The sequence below is a fragment of the Seriola lalandi genome, unplaced genomic scaffold, assembly GCF_002814215.2.
Source record: "Seriola lalandi dorsalis isolate HSWRI2012SDOR001 ecotype SW California unplaced genomic scaffold, Sedor1 jcf7180002054924, whole genome shotgun sequence".
In the NCBI taxonomy this organism is placed as follows: Eukaryota; Metazoa; Chordata; class Actinopteri; order Carangiformes; family Carangidae; genus Seriola; species Seriola lalandi.
Genome location: NW_019525476.1, coordinates 40,819 through 59,462, shown reverse-complemented (window position 1 = coordinate 59,462; position 18,644 = coordinate 40,819). Strand labels below are relative to the sequence as shown.

Genomic DNA, 18,644 nt, shown 5'->3' with positions numbered 1-18,644 from the left:
TAATATTAAATAAAGTCAAATTCATTATAAAAACACGAGTTCTGTCTCAACATTTGAAAAAAAAAAAAAAAAAGTGCATGTTATGTGCATGCTATCATATTAAGGAAATCATTTTAAAACACCAGCGGCAAAATATTTGTATAATTTAATTTTTTAGTAAGATGTACTGTCACATTTTTCAGTTACAATTCATGTAAAAGCCTTTACAGTGCATACATGAAAACAGCAGACAATAGTCTTGACAGGAAAGATAAATGAATAATGAAAAAAAAACAGGAGAAACAAAAAAAAGAAGCTTAACAGTTCTAGTCAACAGATGAGTTATGAGTTATGTTAAAATACTCTTGAACTAGCTATTCATGGCACAGAGAGAGCATTAATGCATCCTCAGGATCTGTACCTGCAGCCACATGAGAGGGATATCAATGTAAGTGAGTGTTACATGGGTGTGGATTGGTGTTTTTCATCAGTTCAAGCTGTCTGGCCAGTGGTTATTTCCCCATTGTTTTTAGAAATGCTTAAAGGTCAGATACTTTTTAGGAAACCCTGGGAGGGAAACTTGGTCAGGCCTACTCCCATGAGGCCTGGTCAGGGTCATTTAAAGGAGCTATTTGTAAGTTTTGCTACTCCTATATAGCCAGTGTTAGCATTAACAGCTGTTCACTTGCCAGTTTAGAAGAAACGTTGCGAGTTCAGCATTGAACTTCAGTTTGTTACTTGCAAGCGGTGGACACGACCCTCTTTTTTTGCTTCTATTCCTACTACTTCTGTTTTTCTACTGAAGTTAGCATGCTCAGCCTGGTTGGATTGTCTTGTCACTCTCCGAGTCACTGTGGTCTGTAAGACTGGTCTTACTGTAAGACTGGTAAGTTAGCATATAGCTGTTAGTGCTAACATTGACTATGTAGCAATAGCAAAACTTACAAATAGCTCATTTAAGTGTTGCTAGGTGACAGACGGGTAAAAGAGGGGTGAAGCATTGAAGTGATGCTTTATCACTTTGTAGTTCCTCGACCCATAATAGCTTTCTTTGTGTTTCTCTCTGGTCTAAGGAGGATTATGTAACATTTGGGTCCAAACAGCGCCACCAAGAGGCCAAAACTGGAGGCCAGGATGGCAAATACCTCCACTGCATCTGCATATTTGCCTGGAGAGTTGATATAAGCAGGGACAAAGGCCACCCACACAGCACAGAAGATCAACATGCTGAAAGTGATGAATTTGGCCTCATTGAAGTTGTCTGGAAGATTCCTTGCTAGAAATGCTAACAGGAAGCTGAGGATAGCCAGTAAGCCAATATAACCCAGTAACACTGCAAAACCAACTGTGGAACCCACTACACATTCATAAATGATTTTGTCATTGTGGTATTCGGTATTTTTATGAGGAGCTGGTGAAGCAGAGACAAGCCAGGCAGTACAGATTGCTGCTTGAATACATGTAAGAACCAGAACTGTCCCTCTCTGCTGCACAGCACCAAACCACTTCAGACTGGCTCCACCTCCTGGCTTGGAGGCCTTGAACACAGCCAGAACCACCATGGTTTTAACCAGGATGCATGAAACACAAAGTACAAAGCTGATGCCAAATGCTGCATGTCTCAGCTGGCATGTCCACAGTCTGGGTCGGCCGATAAACAGCAGTGAACATAGGAAACATAGTTTAAGAGACACCAAGAGCAGGAAACTGAGTTCTGAATTGTTGGCACGCACAATGGGTGTGCTGCGATGATGAGTGAAGATCCCCAGGACAACAGCACAGATAAATGTGCCCAGCAATGAAGTTGTCATCAAGCAGATTCCCAGAGGCTCATGATAGGAGAGGAACTCTGTTTTCTTAGGGACACAGTGGTCACGCTGGGGGCTGGACCAGAAATCCTCTGGGCAACTGATGCACTCCATGGAGTCTGAAAAACAGGATAGATTTTGAGATACTATGTATCTTTTGTTTCCAGCATATAACAGTTTAAAATGATTACCAACCAGTCTTATTGCTGATCTTTCCCTCAGAACAGGGGATACAGTCAAAACAACACTCAGGTTCCCCCTTCTTTCTGGCCATGCGGGTACCAGGAGGACAGCTCTCACTGCAAACTGACTGGGGAGGCTGTAAGCAGAGAAATAACGATCTCATATTGTGTAATTTTTACATTGCAATAATCAGTTATCAACTGGCTAAACAAGGTTAAGGGTTATGAAAAAAGAAGCAGAACCTTTTTTGCCTCAAAATTCCAGAAGATTTTATTTTCGTCAAGTGTTAGCTCTTCACCTTTTGAGGCTGATTTCTTAACTTCACCCACACTTTGAACTTTAATTTGTCCATCAGGTAACCACTGCCAGTTCATGACATCGTATATTGGTAAGGCATTACCATTCTCATCAAATGACACTTGGTCACCAAATGATGTAGTGAAGTTGACTTTTTGCAAATAATGCAAAAGCTATAAATGGACGAGAGAAGACACAGAAATACAGAAGGGACATGACAGACTATTAAAAAAGTGTGGTGATAAACTTGTAATACCATTCACATGATGTTGAAGCAAAAAAATAAGCATCTAATGTTATAAATTTGATCAAAGCAGTTGAAAACTTGCATGTCCACCATCTATGAAATTAGTGCATGATGTTTTTAGCAAGTGCATTGATGTCATACATAATAATGTAGTAGTTGATCATTTTTATGAGCTAATTTTCTGTGAGTTCATGGTACTTGACGATGTAATGCAAAAACAGGTGGAGTGTAACTTGTTCACACCTGCCAGGGCTCCAGTCTTTGGAAATGGGCACAGCTGTTCCCGCTGAAAGGCCCTCTCCCTGGCTCACAGCGCAGCATGTTATCGAGGGCATATGCCAGAGCATACACAGCCTTATACACATTGTACTCAGGCCTGAATTCTGCCACATTCAACAACTCACTATCCACTTTATGTAGATCTTCCTGTCCAGTGCATAATGCTCCTCCAGCTTCCACCCAACCTGCTGGAGGTGGAGCAAATCTACACTGAAATGTGAATTCCCAAAACTGGTTGACCTGAAATATATTCAAAACTTTGTGGTATAAACAATGACAATATATTATTCTTGCAAATATCAAATCAGATTGCAAGGTTAAACTCGCACCATGTTATTTCCATGGCTGTTGTTGTGGTGTAGGTCAGGACGTATTTGTAACATGAATTCCCTGAGTCCTGGTATTTCTCCTCGACGGATGGCAATGCTCAGTGTTCCACCCAGGTACGGCATGAGGTGGGGGGTCTGGAGCACAGCAACTGTTGTCCATGCTTCACTGGCCATCCACTGCAGGCCTGTCACATTCTGCCTCACCACCTGTACAATGCAAGTACATAAATTCATACTGCCATGAGATAAAAGTAGTACCTAGTTTACACAGTTGATGTCATACACAGGTGCAATCCTGTGTTTACAAAGTATAATAAGCAAGATCATATCATCAGATGATCATAAGTGTAGTTCAGTATAATTTAAAGTGATCTCAAAGTTAACTCATTCAACTGATTACTATTTGGTGTGTGTTTGATAAAACATTAAGTGATTTTATCATATTATGGTATAATCAACTTGTGTTTCAAGCCCAACCTCTTCCATGAGATCAATCATGTGGCTCTCATGTGCAAACACAATGACCACACGAGCTGTGGATTTCTTCATCACATCCACAATCCTCCTTAGTTCAGCTGGGTTGTCACCCCAGGGCAAAACCTCTAAGTAAGCCAGACAACCTCCACCAGATGGACCCAGGTCAGTTTGAAAGGATCGAGCAGCGTGGAGTCCATAATCATCATCACTGATCAGCAGACCTGCCCAAGTCCAGCCAGTGTTTTAGAATCTGAATCATAGCACGCACCTATAAGTGAATAGAGAATTTAAAGAATTGTGTGCATGCTGGAATATTCTTGCACAGAAAATCTGTCTCTGTAGCTGTTTCAGTGGAAACTATTACTGTCATTCAGTGGAATCATTAAGTCCAGCTTTACTAATGACACATTAAAAACATATTTTGATACATGTAAGTTAATCAGCTCCTTTCAGAGGAGAGTGAGTGAAACCACACTCCTTGTGGTAGCATATAATGCATGCCGGTATATATTTCAAGTTCTTGTTTGCTGCTTGAGTTTACCTGGAAAGTATCGCTTGGTATTGTCCTGAAGAAGGATGGAAAGCGTTGCCGATCACTCAGGCACGAACATGTGGCAAAGTAACTCACCTGTGAGAAACATGAGGGGGGTTCATTTCTTGCAGTGTAGTTGACCCATTAATCAGGGAAATTCACTAAAATACAACACATCAAAACCATTCTCTGATGGAAAGAGGAAAAACATTGAAAATGAGAAACTTACAATGGGCAGTTTGTATAAACCTGTCACACTTGACATGGCAATTGTAAATGTTGAATATACATCACCCACGATCCCCAGGACTGGAGGGGCCCCCACACAGATTTCATTCAAAATAAACTGCTCCTCTTGACCACTGGCCAGTGACAATGAAGCACGGAATCCAATTCCAAGTGAGGCACAGTTATCATACAGACTGTATCCCAGAGTCACATTAGGTAGCAGGTTTGAGTTTTTGTTGATCTCATCAACAGCAAAGGCCATGGTCAAGGCATGTCTGAACCCTGGAGGGTCGAAGCTGGCACCAAAATGTCTCCATTAACAACCAACAAAGTATCAACAGCATGGCCTAAATGTACAAATTACCCAGGCCTTTGTTACACATAAATCATCTCTCCAGAAATCTTGTTTTAATATATCAACAGTTATACAGTACAAATATTTATGTCAGCACAGCACTGTCATGTGATTTTAAACATTCTGAGCTGAGTAAAAGTAATCACCACTCTTTCCGGCTGTATGTGTGCGAAACTCACCCCTCGCAACGTGGTTGATTTGGCTCTGAGGTGAAGGAAAGCTCAGGGAAGACAGATGTGTAGTGGACTTCAAACAGCCCACCCAGAACCACATCGCCAGTCTTGTGCATCCCATTAAGATGAAACTTCCTCCGTAATTTACAAGACGAGGAGAGGGAGGAAAGCACAGGCAGTAAGAAAGAGGAGGAGAACAAAATCAAGACACACAAAAGCAGGTGTGTGTCAACAACTGCCCCCATAACTGCCCTCCTCCTTTCACCCCTGTTTCTAAACCTTTTGCACAGTCACTTCATTTTATACACAGAACTATGTCATCTCCTTCACCCATTTACGTCATTGTTTGTTTAATCATTTACACCACCCATTGTGGCAAGTGATGTCGAGACATGGAGGCCCTAATACTCATTAAATAGCCAAAATGTCACATTTTTTTAGCATATATATATATATATACACACACTGTTGCTCATAAAGTTGGAATAAAATATTTTTTTCCTTTTTCCATGAAATGATTGTGACAATGTGATTTATTTCATTTCACCTGGGTAATTGGGACACATAATCAAATCATTGCACCTGAAAACAAAATTATTCCAACTTTATGGGCGACAGTATATATATATATATAATATGATATGATATGATATGATATGATATGATATGATATGATATGATATGATATGATATGATATGATATGAACAATATGATGTTATATTAAGGACACATTAAAAATGTTGTAATAATGTTCTAATGTTTCAAATGGCCAAAACATACTGATTCATACAGTGACAGTTCAGTCAGCGACTTAATAATCCAGTTTATTTTTTATAGACAGCCATTCTTACCTGGAGCGTAAATTCTGCCATGAGCATGTCCACTAGATGGTAGCAGTATACCAAAACGTTTTCTGAGGTCTCAAATTTAAGGATGAGTGGCAACTATTTTTAAAAATAAGTATAACTATGGTGGTATTAATTTTTCAAACATTACCAAAACGCCGTTATTTCCTCTTACTATTTAATATTTCCTTGATTGTTTGATGTAAGAGTCAGTACATTTCTGAGTTCCTCACAATCAAAAATGAAAAATGAAAATGTAATTGTTCAAATTGATTTAAATTATTTAGATTCCCAGGAAATGATTCTTCATAGTTCTTATCATCCTGTAATTTTTTTACTCTCCATGGTAACTTGGAGTTGTTCAAGTGTTGGCTTTGCATTTTAGTATTTCAAGGTCAAATCCCACAAAGTGAACTCACACCCAAAAGCTAACAAATCACACCTTGCTCATTCTTTTACTTTTTGTTTTTATTATAAGTTTGGGATAAAACTGTGGTCATTAAAAAAAAACAAAAAAAACAAAAAACAGAGAGGGTAAAGAGCACGACTTTCCTTATTTTACAGCCGTCCTGTCAAGAAAGACAGACACCAACACACTTGAATATGAGATGTGCACATGCGCCACATCTTGTCTTCTCTCCTGTGCCTTTGCTTTGCATTGTCATGACGTGATGACTCACATGACCAATGAAATGAAGCAAGTGTTACAGTTTATATAGTCTACTCCATTAGCCTTCCAGAGGCTGTATTTGGAGAACCATTGTCTCCAGCAGACACACAGTCTTTATGGGGTCAGTATGGACATTGCATTCAACCCTGACTGGGGCTTCTCTGTGGCTGCTTGTTTGGACCTTATTTAGCCTCCTTTTTCCAGTGTTTTCTGATGTTCCTAAAAGTGTGAAGAAAAAGAAAGAACTAAGTTTGGAGGGAGGTGTGGTGAGAGAACAAGAGAGTATCACAGAAAGACTGAATGGTTTGGGGATACAGGGAGCGAGTGCTTTTGATTCTCATTTACCTCCATGTGTGAAACTGATAGACAGTGAGTCTGTGGCCCTGCAGGCAGAAGGGGATTTTGTGATTGGTGGGTTTTTCCCTCTGCATTATGTGGCCCCTAAGCCACAGCACAGCTACTCCAGCAAACCTCAGCTCACACCTTGCAGCGGGTGAGTGTGAGGATACAAATAAGTGGCAAAAATCATTTTCTCTCGCCTTGATTAGATGCACTACACTATTTGCATGTTCTAATTTCTATAGTGTGTTATGATGCTGTGTTTTCTGACTCATGATGAATTGTAGCTTTGACCACAGAGCCTTCCGCTGGATGATGACCATGGTGTTTGCAGTGGAGGAAATTAATCGTGATTCAAGCCTGTTACCAGGTGTTAAACTGGGCTACCGGATCATGGACAGCTGTGACCATGTCCACACCAGCATGCAAGCTCTTTTTTCCTTAATCAGCCACTCAAAAGGTGTGACAGCTCCGGTGAAACAAAGAGAGGAAACTGGAAACAGATTAAATATGGCAAAGGACAAAGGCACTAGAATGGAGATAGTAAAGACAGTAGAAAAAACAAGAAAGAAAAGGATGCTGACCACAGTGACAAATAGAAGTGCTGAGGGTAGCGCAGTGATGTCTCACTATCTGGAAAATAATGGAAATTACATCATAGAAAATGTGACAGAGGAGAGAATGGATACGAGTATACAATGTGAGACTTTGCCCTCATGTCTGACTGGTTCTCCTGTGCCTGCTGTGATTGGCCTTGCATCCTCTTCCCCTACAAGAGCTGTAGCTCACACTCTTGGCCCTTTCAACATCCCACTGGTAAGACAGGAATGAAAAGGCAGGATCATGCACAGTCCTTTATTTTTACATTCCTTCCTTCCACCACTTGGTTTTTGTAAGAAATCACACAGCTACATTTAAAAATGTTCAGTGATGTTTTGTTCTGGCCTCTGTTTCATCTCAGTAAAAGTGAAGTTAAATTTTCTCTCCGTCTAGGTGAGTTATTTTGCCACTTGTACCTGTCTGACTGACAAACATGTGTACCCATCATTCTTGCGGACTGTGCCGAGTGATCTCTTTCAAGTTAGAGGCCTGGTGCAGTTGGTCACTTTCTTAGACTGGCTCTGGGTGGGAACAATAGGGACCACAGTGAGATCATTTTTAATTTTTTCAACCCCAACATTAGTAAGTTAAACACACCAACATAATTATTTATATATATGTATATAAAAAAACAATTTCTCTCTATATTTCAGGATGACTACAGTCAGTATGGCATCCAAGCTTTCTCTAATCAGTTTAGACAGCAAGGTGGGTGTGTGGCATTTCATCTGACTATCCCCAAATCACCCACAGCAGCTCAGGTACAAGAAATGGCAGACAGGCTGCAGAGTTCAACTGCACAGGTCATGGTGGTCTTTGCCACAGAGGGACAGCTCCTGGATCTGCTCTTAGAGGTAAGCACTCTGGATCTCAGTTAATGTATATAGGCATAAAATATGACATATTTTGCAGTATTTAACCTGATAATTAGGAATGTCAAAAAAAATAAAAAATTGTTTGTGCTCATTTTAATCACCATCAAATTTCTTTCAAATTGCCTTTCCAGCTGGCTCATAGAAATGTGACAGGGATCCAGTGGGTAGCGAGTGAAGCTTGGGTGACAGCCAGCCTGCTGACCTCACCGGGCTTCCAACCTCTCTTAGAGGGCACGCTGGGCTTCTCCTTCCCTGGAGTCAGAATCCCTGGCTTGAAAGAGTTCTTGTTGAATGTGCGCCCCTCTCCCGAACCAGGGATGGAATTTGTGAACATGTTCTGGGAAGAGCTGTTTGACTGTAGGCTAGACTTTGGAGGAAACAGGTCCAAAGAAAATGAAGCACATACTGTGGATAACTTGATGGGATTGGATGATTTTGGTTACAGCCCAGACTCTCAAAATAATTCTTGGTCCTTGGTTGGGCGTTTTGCAGGACAAAAAGGCACATTTAAAGGGTCAGACAGTGAAAAGCCTGTATGCACAGGTTCAGATGATCTGAGGTACACTGACAGCAGTTTTACTGATGTATCTCAGGTCAGAATATCCTACAATGTGTACAAAGCTGTATATGCCATCGCCCATGCTCTGCACGATTTACTGAACTGTGAATCTGCAGAACTTAAGAAGGGAATCTGTGAGAAACAGAAATCATTCACTTCTAGGCAGGTGAGTTAAACACTACAAAAAACATACAAATCAATGTTCATGTGTTTATGTATCATTCTTTTGGCCTGTTGTTCTCTGCTTCCTCCATTCATTCAGTTGCTGGATCATCTAAAGACAGTAAATTTCACTAACCAGTTTGGGGAGAAGGTATATTTTGACTCCAACGGAGAGCCGGTCCCTCTGTATGACATCATTAACTGGCAGAAGGACAGCAAGGGTGAAATTAGGTGGAATATTATACCTATAAGAACACAATTGTCTGTAATCATGATCAAAAAGCTTTATTTATGTTTATTGTGGCTGTCAGCATTCAGCTGAGTTATGATTAGAAACTGCATTTTCACTGCGTTTAGATTTATCAAAGTGGGAAGCTATGATGGTTCGGCTCCACTGGGACAGCAGTTGCAGATGGAACAGAGCACCATTGTATGGACAAAAGGCCAGTCACAGGTGGGTCATATGTCCCCTACAAGGATTTTATATACATCTTAAAAATGATTTACGTTTCTTTACGGGATACAAAATTTATTTGTCATTTTTCTTCTATAAAAATGACTTAGATTCGATAAGTGTCTTTTGTGCAGAAAGAAATTCTACACCATTATCTGGTCTTTGTCCAGGTGCCTGTATCTCAGTGCAGTGCTCCATGCCCCTCTGGTAGCAGGCAGGCCAGACGTCGACGAGAGCCTCACTGCTGCTTTGATTGTTTGCCCTGCGCCGATGGAGAGATCAGCAACCAGACTGGTAGCCCCTTTATGCTTTCTTTATTCATGCATTTTACAACTTATGCCAGAAGCAGAAGGCCTTACAGCCATAGAAATGTTGCAAAACCGGAAAAGCATGGAGGCATACTGATTGGATGCAAACAGTTGTTGTTGTGTAGGAAAGCATCTGTGTCGGCTTACACAGTATGTGTCTTACTATGTGTCCCCAAAGGTTCCACTGAGTGCACTAAATGTCCTGAATTTTACTGGTCAGACAAAGACAAGGTGAAGTGTATTGCCGGGGTTGAGGAATTCCTGTCTTTCTTCGACACCATGGGCATCATCCTGGTCATACTCACCCTGCTGGGTGTTGTCCTGACAACCATCATCACCACCGTCTTTCACCGTTTCCGCTTTACGCCCATTGTCAAGGCCAACAACTCAGAAATAAGTTTCTTACTTCTCCTGTCACTCAAACTCTGCTTCTTGTGTTCCCTGGTGTTCATTGGCCGGCCGTCTGCGTGGACATGCAGGCTCCGCCAGGCAGCATTTGGGATCAGCTTTGTCCTCTGTCTGTCCTGCCTCCTTGTTAAGACCATTGTAGTTCTCTTGGCTTTCCAGTCAAATGTACCTGGTTCCAGGGCTCTGAAGTTGTTTGGGCCGTCTCAGCAGAGGACTCTCATCCTCTGCACTACAGCTCCTCAGGTCGGAGGGTTATAAAAGCACAACTAATCTTATTCTCAATTTGTGACCATTGAAAAGTTTAATGGGTTTTCTTTAAGAAATGCCTATCTTCTTATGTTGCCTTCAGGTTTGTCTCTGTGCTGGTTGGTTGTTGGGCGCACCTCCCTTCCCATTCAGGAACCCGACCTATCAAGCCACAACTGGAAAAGTAAGGAATACATGCTTTAATGGCACCTTAGTCTTTGGTGCCTATGCTGCCAAAAAATGCTCAAATCCTACACATAGGGGCTTTCAGGTTTATTAGTGAATTCAGACAGAAAATAACTATTCAAATGAAATTTGTTATTTCACACTCACTGTGAAATTGTGCTATATGTCTTTTAATATGTTTTAATTATGTTTTAATATTAATTGATCTGCTGTTGGACATAATTAGATTGTTGTGGAGTGTAAGGAGCCATGGCCTCCTGGATTTTACCTGGTCCTGGGCTACATCGGCCTACTGGCCTTCCTCTGCCTCCTCCTGGCTTTCCTCGGACGCAAGCTACCTGATACGTTCAATGAAGCGAAGCTCATCACCTTCAGCATGCTGATCTTTTGGGCCGTGTGGATCTCTTTCATCCCAGCTCATGTCAGCTCCCCTGGGAAGTTCACTGTGGCTGTGGAAATATTTGCAATATTAGCCTCCAGTTTTGGACTGTTATTGTGTATTTTTGTGCCCAAATGTTACATAATCTTACTGCGGCCTGAAAGAAACATTAAGAAAGGCATGACTGGAAAATATCCCAGATGAACTTCACACACATGTATGTTGCAAGTACTCATTTTAAATACCCATTAAGCAAACAGAAACTCTTGCTTTTTAATTTGAAATCATGAAAATACATTCTCATAGTGATTTTTTGAATTTGAATATTTGAAAGTGAAACAAAATAAAATGCCATATGAAACGTGTTTCCATGTGTTAATGTTAATAATATGTTTCAAGTAGGGACTGACTGTAAATCTGCCTCATTTCTGTAAACACTTGACACACTGTGTCCCAATTCATGGGTCACATTCTTCAGATGCTGTATTTTAAGACCGATTATGTCACTGCGCTGCAACTAGCCTGTCCCATTTGAAAGGTTCCTTTAAATGCGGCCTTCTTTTCCCAGGTGGGTTCTTTGTGGCCCAACTTATCCCATTCATTGCGCACTGGTAACGAAAGCAAACAACACAAGCATTGGGTTTCAGCTCAGTTCAACAGCTAAATGTGCAAGTGTTAAAACCAAAGGCCTTAAAACGTCAAGTTTTTGTCACATGCTGTCAAGGTTACTAGGCAACAGGAACCGCACTTTGTGACACAACAGCACAGTTGGTGAGGCAAAGCAAAAATCCTACGTATACCAGACCGTCTCATTTTGGTTTTGGCCTTCGCAGTCTATGATGGCCGCGTCCTGAATTGGGACTTAGAAACTGTACTACAATGCGAACAATATGAGTAAAGTGAATCTATTTCATCCATTAACTATATCCACTTATACATGAGGGTTGAAGGGAGGGACATGGGGTTAAGAATAAGATAATAATCTGAACAAAAGTATGATCTTTGTGATCTTATTTACAGCACTGCATATTTAAAAATGGGGTATAATTACCTGCTCTGATTCACTTGTTGGGCATGTAAGCTTTATTTTTTCTGGGACCTGCTTCAACACCTTCCACCTCATAAAACATCAATAATCACATCAGTCATACACATTGTAACTGCAATGATACTTTGACCCAAACCTCAAATCATTGCACACAGAGGTGGCCACATTTACCCCTTTAAACCTCTTGTAAAAGATATGTCATAGCTGAACTGATCCGTATGTAGTCTGACCTGATGTTGATGCACAGTTGAGCACTTTTTTGTTTCTGGTTCTTGGTGTCTGTATCCCTGTGTCATGCCCCCTGGTCGTCCCTGTGCATTTCATCCCAGATCATGGTCTAAGAGCATTGTTTATTTCTTTATTTACTTATTGAAATCTGTTTTTCTCTGCAAAAAATAATAAGTGAAAATCACCACACATATTTGTCATTAGTTCCCTAAGGCCTGACCATGTTACAACACATTAACACACAGTATTTTGTAGATGTGAAAGTCCTTTGGGACAATCGTGAACCCACTGACCGTGGATCAGCTAAAACTCAGGTTCAAGGGTGTGGCAGGGTAGAAGATCAGCAGAATACAAAAACTGAGGCTCAGAAACTTCAAAGGAGACTGACCTCATCATCAACATCTTTATTTCTTAAAAATATATATTAAAGTGAAACCCTTCATGTAATTATACCTATTTATTTCCTTGTACACTGTACCGCATTTGCAATGTTACAATATATAACTGTCACTGCCCAGTCAATACAAATATGAAATACATCAACATTTGTGTGGATTACTTTTTTATCATTAAACATTGAATATATATATATTTTTTAATGTTAACCTATGGCATAGAACAAACAGATAAATAGTCTTCTTGTTAAATGTGAGGCAAAGGCCGACCATGCACCCGATACATTGCTCAAGTACTTTGGAGTTGTGCATGTTACCATAGCTTCCATAACTTATGGCATATCACTTCTTTTCTTTTCCCATAAGGTGCTGTTTTGTGTTCTTTTCTGGCTTCAGTACAATAATGTAACACTTTGGTGCAAACAGGCAGAACAACAAGCCAAAGCTGGAAGCCAGAATGGCAAATGACTCCACTGCATCTGCATAATTTCCAGGGGCGCTGATATAAGCAGGGATGAATGCCAGCCACACAGCACAGAAGATCAGCATGCTAAACGTGATGAACTTGGCCTCGTTGAAGTTGCCCGGCAACTTGCGGGCCAGAAAAGCCAGTATAAAGCACAGACAGGCCTGTAGACCAATATATCCCAGAACGCACCAGAATGCCAGGCTAGAGCCCACGCTACACTCCAGGATGATCTTTGAGCGTTCGTATTTTGTATTTCGGGAGGGAGAAGGGGGCGCATCAATGAGCCAGGCAGCACAGATAACCAACTGAACCAGAGTGCAGCTGAAGATAATGCCCCTCTGCTGCTTGATCCCCAGCCATTTCATGATGTTGGCCCCTGGCCTGGTAGCAGTGAAAGCAGCCAACACCACCAGTGTCTTCCCCAGGATGCAGGAGATGCAAAGTGAAAATGTGATGCTAAAGGCAGTGTGGCGCAGCATGCAGGACCAAGATGTTGGCTTTCCAATGAAAACCAGAGAACACAGGAAACACAGAGTCAGCGCAAACAGGATGAAGAAGCTGAGCTCAGAGTTATTCACACGAACGATGGCTGTATTTCTGTGATAGAAGAAGACTGCAAAGACAGCGAGGGTGAGGCAGGCACCCAGCACAGATATCACGGTCAGGGCTATACCCAAGGAGTCAAAGGTCAAGTACTCTACTTTCTTTGGGATGCAGGCTGTTCTGTCTTTGTTTGACCAGAAGTCCTCAGGACAAAATGTGCACTCTATTGAGTCTAAAGGGAAGAGGGTAAAAAAAAAATATATATATATAACAGAATATTAAGTTTGAATTATTGCAATTTTATTGTTGGGTTCAAGCTTACTTGTCTGATTGCTAATTTTGCCATTGTCACATGGTACACAGTCAAAGCAGCAGACAGGCTCCCCACGACGGACAGCCTTCCTGGACCCTGGAAAACAGCTGGCACTGCATACAGACACCGGCACCTAGGGAGCACAGAGATGGTTTTCAGCTCTACAGTCTGAAATGATTGTGCTGAAGTTATTAGCCACAGAGGCCCTAAAGTCCAGCAATAAATTGACAGGTTGTTACTAATGGCAATTGAGTGTATGTAGCTATGTATGAATACTAGCATGTGGTTGAATTTTCACATGTCTCTGTAAACTGTATGTAAAACGTAGAATGACATTGCAGTAACACCAGCCTGAGAAAAATTTCACTGAGGGGACAATAAAGTATATCATATGCTTTATCATGTCTTGTATCATTTCGTATCGTATCATACTCTGTCGTGAGTTATTTCATTGGTCCATGAACAGGAAAAAGGCAAATTTTGATTGAGCCATTAATCAAGTAAAATGCCAATATTTGCTGGTTTCAGCTCCTCAAATGTTAGGATTTGCTGCTTTTCTCTGTTTAGCATCACTTTAAATTGAATGTTTTCGTATTTTTTAATGTTGGTTGGACATAAGCAATTTGCAGATATCACTTATAATTAACAATTATTGATCTTTTTATTAATTAAAAAAGATCATAATTAATCACAAAATGTAAGCGAGTAATCCTGAGGTGACTCTGACGGTTAAGAGGATAAGCTATATTTTTGCACACTGAGGACTCCATTACAGTCCGATGCTATTTAACAATACAATGGCAGGTATTAAATCACCTAGTATGTCATACTGTATGGCAGGCTTTGAATCCCTGTTGTTGACTGTATAAATGCAAGCGAACTCATGTCAGATCCAACTTATCCTGCCCCACCTGACTTACCTCCACCTCAACCTACAGAACTTCAACAGTTGGCATCTGATGAAGGTAAAAACACAGTGTGAGCAGCTTGCCTCACTCTGATGCCCCGCCCACATTATCCTGTCCTCCTGGATCACCAGCTCCTCGCCGACAGGCTTGGTTCCGTCAAACAACCCCACGTTGACAAATTCAATGTTCCCGCCTGTGCCTCTCTGCCAGTTGATGATATCATAATAGGGTATGGAGTCACCCTTCAGGTCAAAGTCCACCTCCTCCCCGTCAATGTTAAATGTCACTTCCTGGAGGTAGTATTGGAGCTTTAAAACCAATAGATAATATGAAAAATCTATAAAATACCATATAAAAAGATTTTCAGTATAATACTCTAACAGTAAGTAAAGTGCATTATACCTGCCAGGGGTGTATGTCATTGCTTTGAGCACATGAGTTGTTTTGGAAAGGCCCACTGCCCGGTTGACAGAGAAAGAGGTTGTGCAGGGAATGAGCGATTGCATATACAGCCTTATAGACGTTATAGGCCACTCTAGGGCTGGATGTATTCATATAGGCTGAATGCTGCTCCAACAGGGACTCCTGTCCTGAGCAGGGAGGCATCTGGGAGCCAGAGGATGAAGATGGACTGCAACCATACAGAGCCTCCCACAGCTCTTGCACCAGAAGATTATCAGGATACCTCTTAGGGTTTACTGTCTGCAGGTAGTCGCTGAGTTTGGAGATATGACCTTTTCTGATGCCAAACCCAATGGTTCCCCCCAGGTAGGGGTAATACTCGTTCCCTGTGAAGACAGATGCTGTGACCCAGGCCTCACTGGCCACCCATTGGATTCCAGTGATGTTCTGCACCATGTAGTCTCTCAAGAAAGGAGTCATCTCCCCCTCAGCTGAAAATACCACCACCACTTTTGCAGAGGAGCTACGCATCACCTTTACAGAGTTGCAGATGATGGAGGAGAGGGATTTACAACGAGGAGAGGATGCAAAAGGAAAGCAGGATACAACTATGACAATAAGAAAGACTCAGAGGTACAAAATGTGAAATAACTAGGTTCTTATAGTCCCTATATGCAGGATTTTGATATTTCACAGTCTAGTGAAACCTCATGGTAATATTGACAGACAATACTCCCTTCTCCCCCCCTCTATAGCTGCAGCCCTGCGACAGTAAGATAAATGGTCTGACAGCAACACATGGACTGAAACAATTTTCTCCTGATTGCCTAATTTTAATGTCACTGATGTGTCTTCAGCACCTACTATAGAGGGTCTTGAGGTGAAATAAAACTCTCTAAAGCTGTAAAATGTAATTCAGCGTATCTACCTGCATGATCTCCAGCGCCCTCTGGTGATTGTAGAGCAGAGGAATCATTTCTTGGTACGCTACACACACCTTGGTACCCTGTAGCTCTTTCATTAAACCTTGTACAGCAAAGCGGCCATATTCATGGTCCCCTCGCACCAGCCCCACCCAAGTCCAGTTAAAACGCACTAGCATCTGTGCAATGGCCTTTACCTGGGTTCAACAGACAGACAACTTGCTTGGTCTCATAACACAGACACAAAATGAATGACATGTTCAACTCCTGATTCTGTATAGTCTTCAAGGTAATATGAGCAGGTAAAATACTTCTGTCATTGCTATTTAAAACTGTAGTTGTGGTCATTAGCTGTTTTTTTGGTAGAGACAATTTTTTACCTTATTAAAACTACTCAAAACTACAGCATAAACTTTATTGCTTGGTAATTTAAATAAACAAAGCAAATGGTCTTAGTAGAATGTGCTTGTGCCAGACAACACAGACATATGTAACATGTAAAATGTCTTTTTACTGCTACACAACTGAATGGTTATAAAACCCTTTCTAATCTGACAGCAGACTTTTACCTGATAGTCATCATTAGGGATTACCCTGAAGAAGGTAGGATATTTTCTTCTGTCAGTCAAACATGCACACGAAGAAAAGTAGCTGATCTGTGTAAAAATACAGAACAGAGCACAGTAAAACAGATCGTAGAGGAACATGTTTTAGGGTGATCACAGACAAAAAGAGTTACCATTACCATTGGGATTCTGAATGGCTGCAGGATTCTTGACACCACAATCGACTGAGCAGATCCAGACTCCCCAATCACAGCGAGGAGTGGAGAGACACTGCTGCACATGGGAGAGTTACCCTCACTCAGCCCATTCAACACAGCCAGAGCAGCCCTCTGGCCGGTCAGCGGATACGCACATGAATCAAAGATTTTATACCCAAGAGTGTAGTTGGGTAATAGCCGGGGACTCTGGTTTATCTCCTCCACTGCCAGCCTCATAGTCTGAGCCCAGCGGAAAGCCCTGGGATCAAATCTGTAGCCCAGTAGACACAGATGCACACATACATTCAACACAGCAAGAGTGGAGAAAGGATAAAATCAGAAACAGAGATGATGATTTGAAATTAGTCTGAACTGCATTTTTGCATTTATCTTCTACAATGTACTAGTGGTAGAGTGTTCTTTTTTTCTTTGTCCATATTGTCCATAGGCCAGGTCAGGACATCGCTGTATATTTCTAAACTATCATGTTAAATTATTACTACATTTTAAATACTGATAAATATAAATAAATGCTGCATAATCCATTCTATATAACAACGTTTTCTATGCATGTGCAACAGAAATAGACATAACTCAACTGGAAACAATACGTTAAATACTCCTGCTATCATTTTCAATCCACATCTATTAAACTCACCCATTGCACTTCACTGGTGGTGGTCTGTAGGTAGAGTTAAGGTCTGGCATCTCCTGATTATAGTGAAGGGGAAAGATCCCCCCAATGACATAGTCACCATCTGCCACAAAGCTGGGCTGAAAGCTGTTTTGAAGAGTGCACACTTTGGCTACCAACAGGGCTGGAGTGGTGATGCTGGAAACTACAGTATAAGTCAAAGGGAAGACACTGACAGAGTAAAGCAAGGGAAATAAGGCAAGTGGAGTCATAATGTCACACATCACCAAAGACATAGAGGGAGAGAGAGAGGGAGAGAGAGCAAATAATTAGGCAAGTTATATAGAGTATTTGATCTTCTAATTTTTGCATCTTATTAATGACAGAGTGCCTATGGATTGGACGCCAGCAGTCCTGCCTAATTTAAGTGGGTTAATGCAAACAGAATGAAAAAAGTAAATGATGTAACAGTAATGTTTAGCATTAAATGAAACTCATGCGATCCAATTTAATGGTATTTTTGGAGTGTTAAAATCAAGATAGCTAGTGAAGCAGACCTGGCCTCACTCAATCAGGAAATTCTAACAAAAAAATATAAACCACAAAAAAAAAAATGTAACTGACACTCTGTCTGCACAGGATGTTACGTCATCAATTCCACTAACCTCTAACAAAACAAAGACAGTTAGCTTCACAGTGTTTGTATAATGGCTCACTTTTCACAATTGGTACAATCTGAAGCTTCTTAATTGGGCTTCAAGTCATGTTTTGTCCCTTTTATATGCATAACTACAGTGATTGGGCTGTGAGCACTGTCAAATATGGATGACCATGCAGCATTAGGCCAGGAACACAATGGCAGTGCGTTGCGGCTGCAGGACGTCTTGCTTTTCATTTCGTCGCCCGTGTTAACGGGTTAGAGCGATTAGGCGTCTCATCTATCTTTTTTAAAGCATTTTAGCAGCTGCATGAGGAGACAATGGCATTTTAGTAACATTGTCTCTCAAAAATAAATCTGAAATTAATTTCTAATGAAAACAATTCCAACTTTTGAGTACCCTGCAAATTTTATGTAGAAAGATAGAATTGGCAGTAGCAG

At 41.1% G+C, this 18,644-nt stretch overlaps 3 protein-coding genes and 1 pseudogene across 6 annotated transcripts in view; 1 reads left to right on the top strand and 3 right to left on the bottom strand.

Moving 5' to 3' along the window:
- LOC111673676 (extracellular calcium-sensing receptor-like) overlaps positions 1–11,160 on the top strand; it is a 15,411-nt gene extending 4,251 nt beyond the window's left edge. The window contains exons 1-12 of one of the 2 annotated variants that reach the window (XM_087169989.1): positions 7,055–7,202; positions 7,404–7,558; positions 7,736–7,888; positions 7,996–8,196; positions 8,448–8,624; positions 8,748–8,942; positions 9,039–9,169; positions 9,296–9,392; positions 9,563–9,686; positions 9,879–10,351; positions 10,458–10,538; positions 10,767–11,160. In XM_087169989.1, coding sequence (XP_087026115.1) covers positions 7,055–7,202; positions 7,404–7,558; positions 7,736–7,888; positions 7,996–8,196; positions 8,448–8,624; positions 8,748–8,942; positions 9,039–9,169; positions 9,296–9,392; positions 9,563–9,686; positions 9,879–10,351; positions 10,458–10,538; positions 10,767–11,123 — 2,292 coding nt within the window. In that variant the 3' untranslated portion in view covers positions 11,124–11,160. Of the gene's footprint in view, positions 1–7,054; positions 7,203–7,403; positions 7,559–7,735; positions 7,889–7,995; positions 8,197–8,447; positions 8,625–8,747; positions 8,943–9,038; positions 9,170–9,295; positions 9,393–9,562; positions 9,687–9,878; positions 10,352–10,457; positions 10,539–10,766 lie in introns of those variants that run through there. The other variant, XM_087169988.1, reaches the window with a different exon arrangement.
- Positions 820–2,076, bottom strand: LOC147817648 (vomeronasal type-2 receptor 26-like). 3 transcript variants are annotated; one of them, XM_087169990.1, is made up of 2 exons: positions 1,983–2,076; positions 820–1,906 (listed from the first exon to the last, which is right to left on the bottom strand). In XM_087169990.1, exons 1-2 carry the CDS (start codon positions 2,059–2,061, stop codon positions 996–998), a joined length of 990 nt encoding a protein of 329 aa, XP_087026116.1. In that variant the 5' UTR covers positions 2,062–2,076; the 3' UTR covers positions 820–995. The 3 variants fall into 3 exon arrangements, with proteins under 3 accessions (XP_087026116.1, XP_087026118.1, XP_087026117.1); XM_087169992.1 differs by having other exon boundaries at positions 820–1,879; XM_087169991.1 differs by having other exon boundaries at positions 820–1,909; positions 2,007–2,076.
- On the bottom strand, positions 2,752–4,544 carry LOC111673674 (extracellular calcium-sensing receptor-like; annotated as a pseudogene).
- Positions 11,161–12,771: 1,611 nt separating the features above from the next.
- Positions 12,772–17,817, bottom strand: LOC111673673 (extracellular calcium-sensing receptor-like). The gene is made up of 9 exons (XM_087169952.1): positions 17,570–17,817; positions 16,894–17,182; positions 16,718–16,804; positions 16,154–16,345; positions 15,490–15,759; positions 15,226–15,429; positions 14,925–15,131; positions 13,925–14,048; positions 12,772–13,834 (listed from the first exon to the last, which is right to left on the bottom strand). The coding sequence occupies exons 1-9, from the start codon at positions 17,815–17,817 to the stop codon at positions 12,933–12,935; spliced, it is 2,523 nt and encodes an 840-aa protein (XP_087026078.1). The 3' UTR covers positions 12,772–12,932.
- Positions 17,818–18,644: the final 827 nt, after the last annotated feature.

Bases quoted from the DNA above. Each gene is read 5' to 3' on its own strand.
- LOC147817648 (XM_087169990.1), bottom strand. From the start codon at position 2,061: ATGGCCAGAAAGAAGGGGGAACCTGAGTGTTGTTTTGACTGTATCCCC. The intron at 1,907-1,982 runs GTTGGTAATCAT...CCTGTTTTTCAG, and splicing joins AAAGATCAGCAATAAGACTG to ACTCCATGGAGTGCATCAGT.
- LOC111673673 (XM_087169952.1), bottom strand. From the start codon at position 17,817: ATGACTCCACTTGCCTTATTTCCCTTGCTTTACTCTGTCAGTGTCTTC. The intron at 16,805-16,893 runs GTAATGGTAACT...ATTTTTACACAG, and splicing joins AGCCATTCAGAATCCCAATG to ATCAGCTACTTTTCTTCGTG. The intron at 15,430-15,489 runs GTGCAAGAGCTG...TCTGGCTCCCAG, and splicing joins GGTATCCTGATAATCTTCTG to ATGCCTCCCTGCTCAGGACA.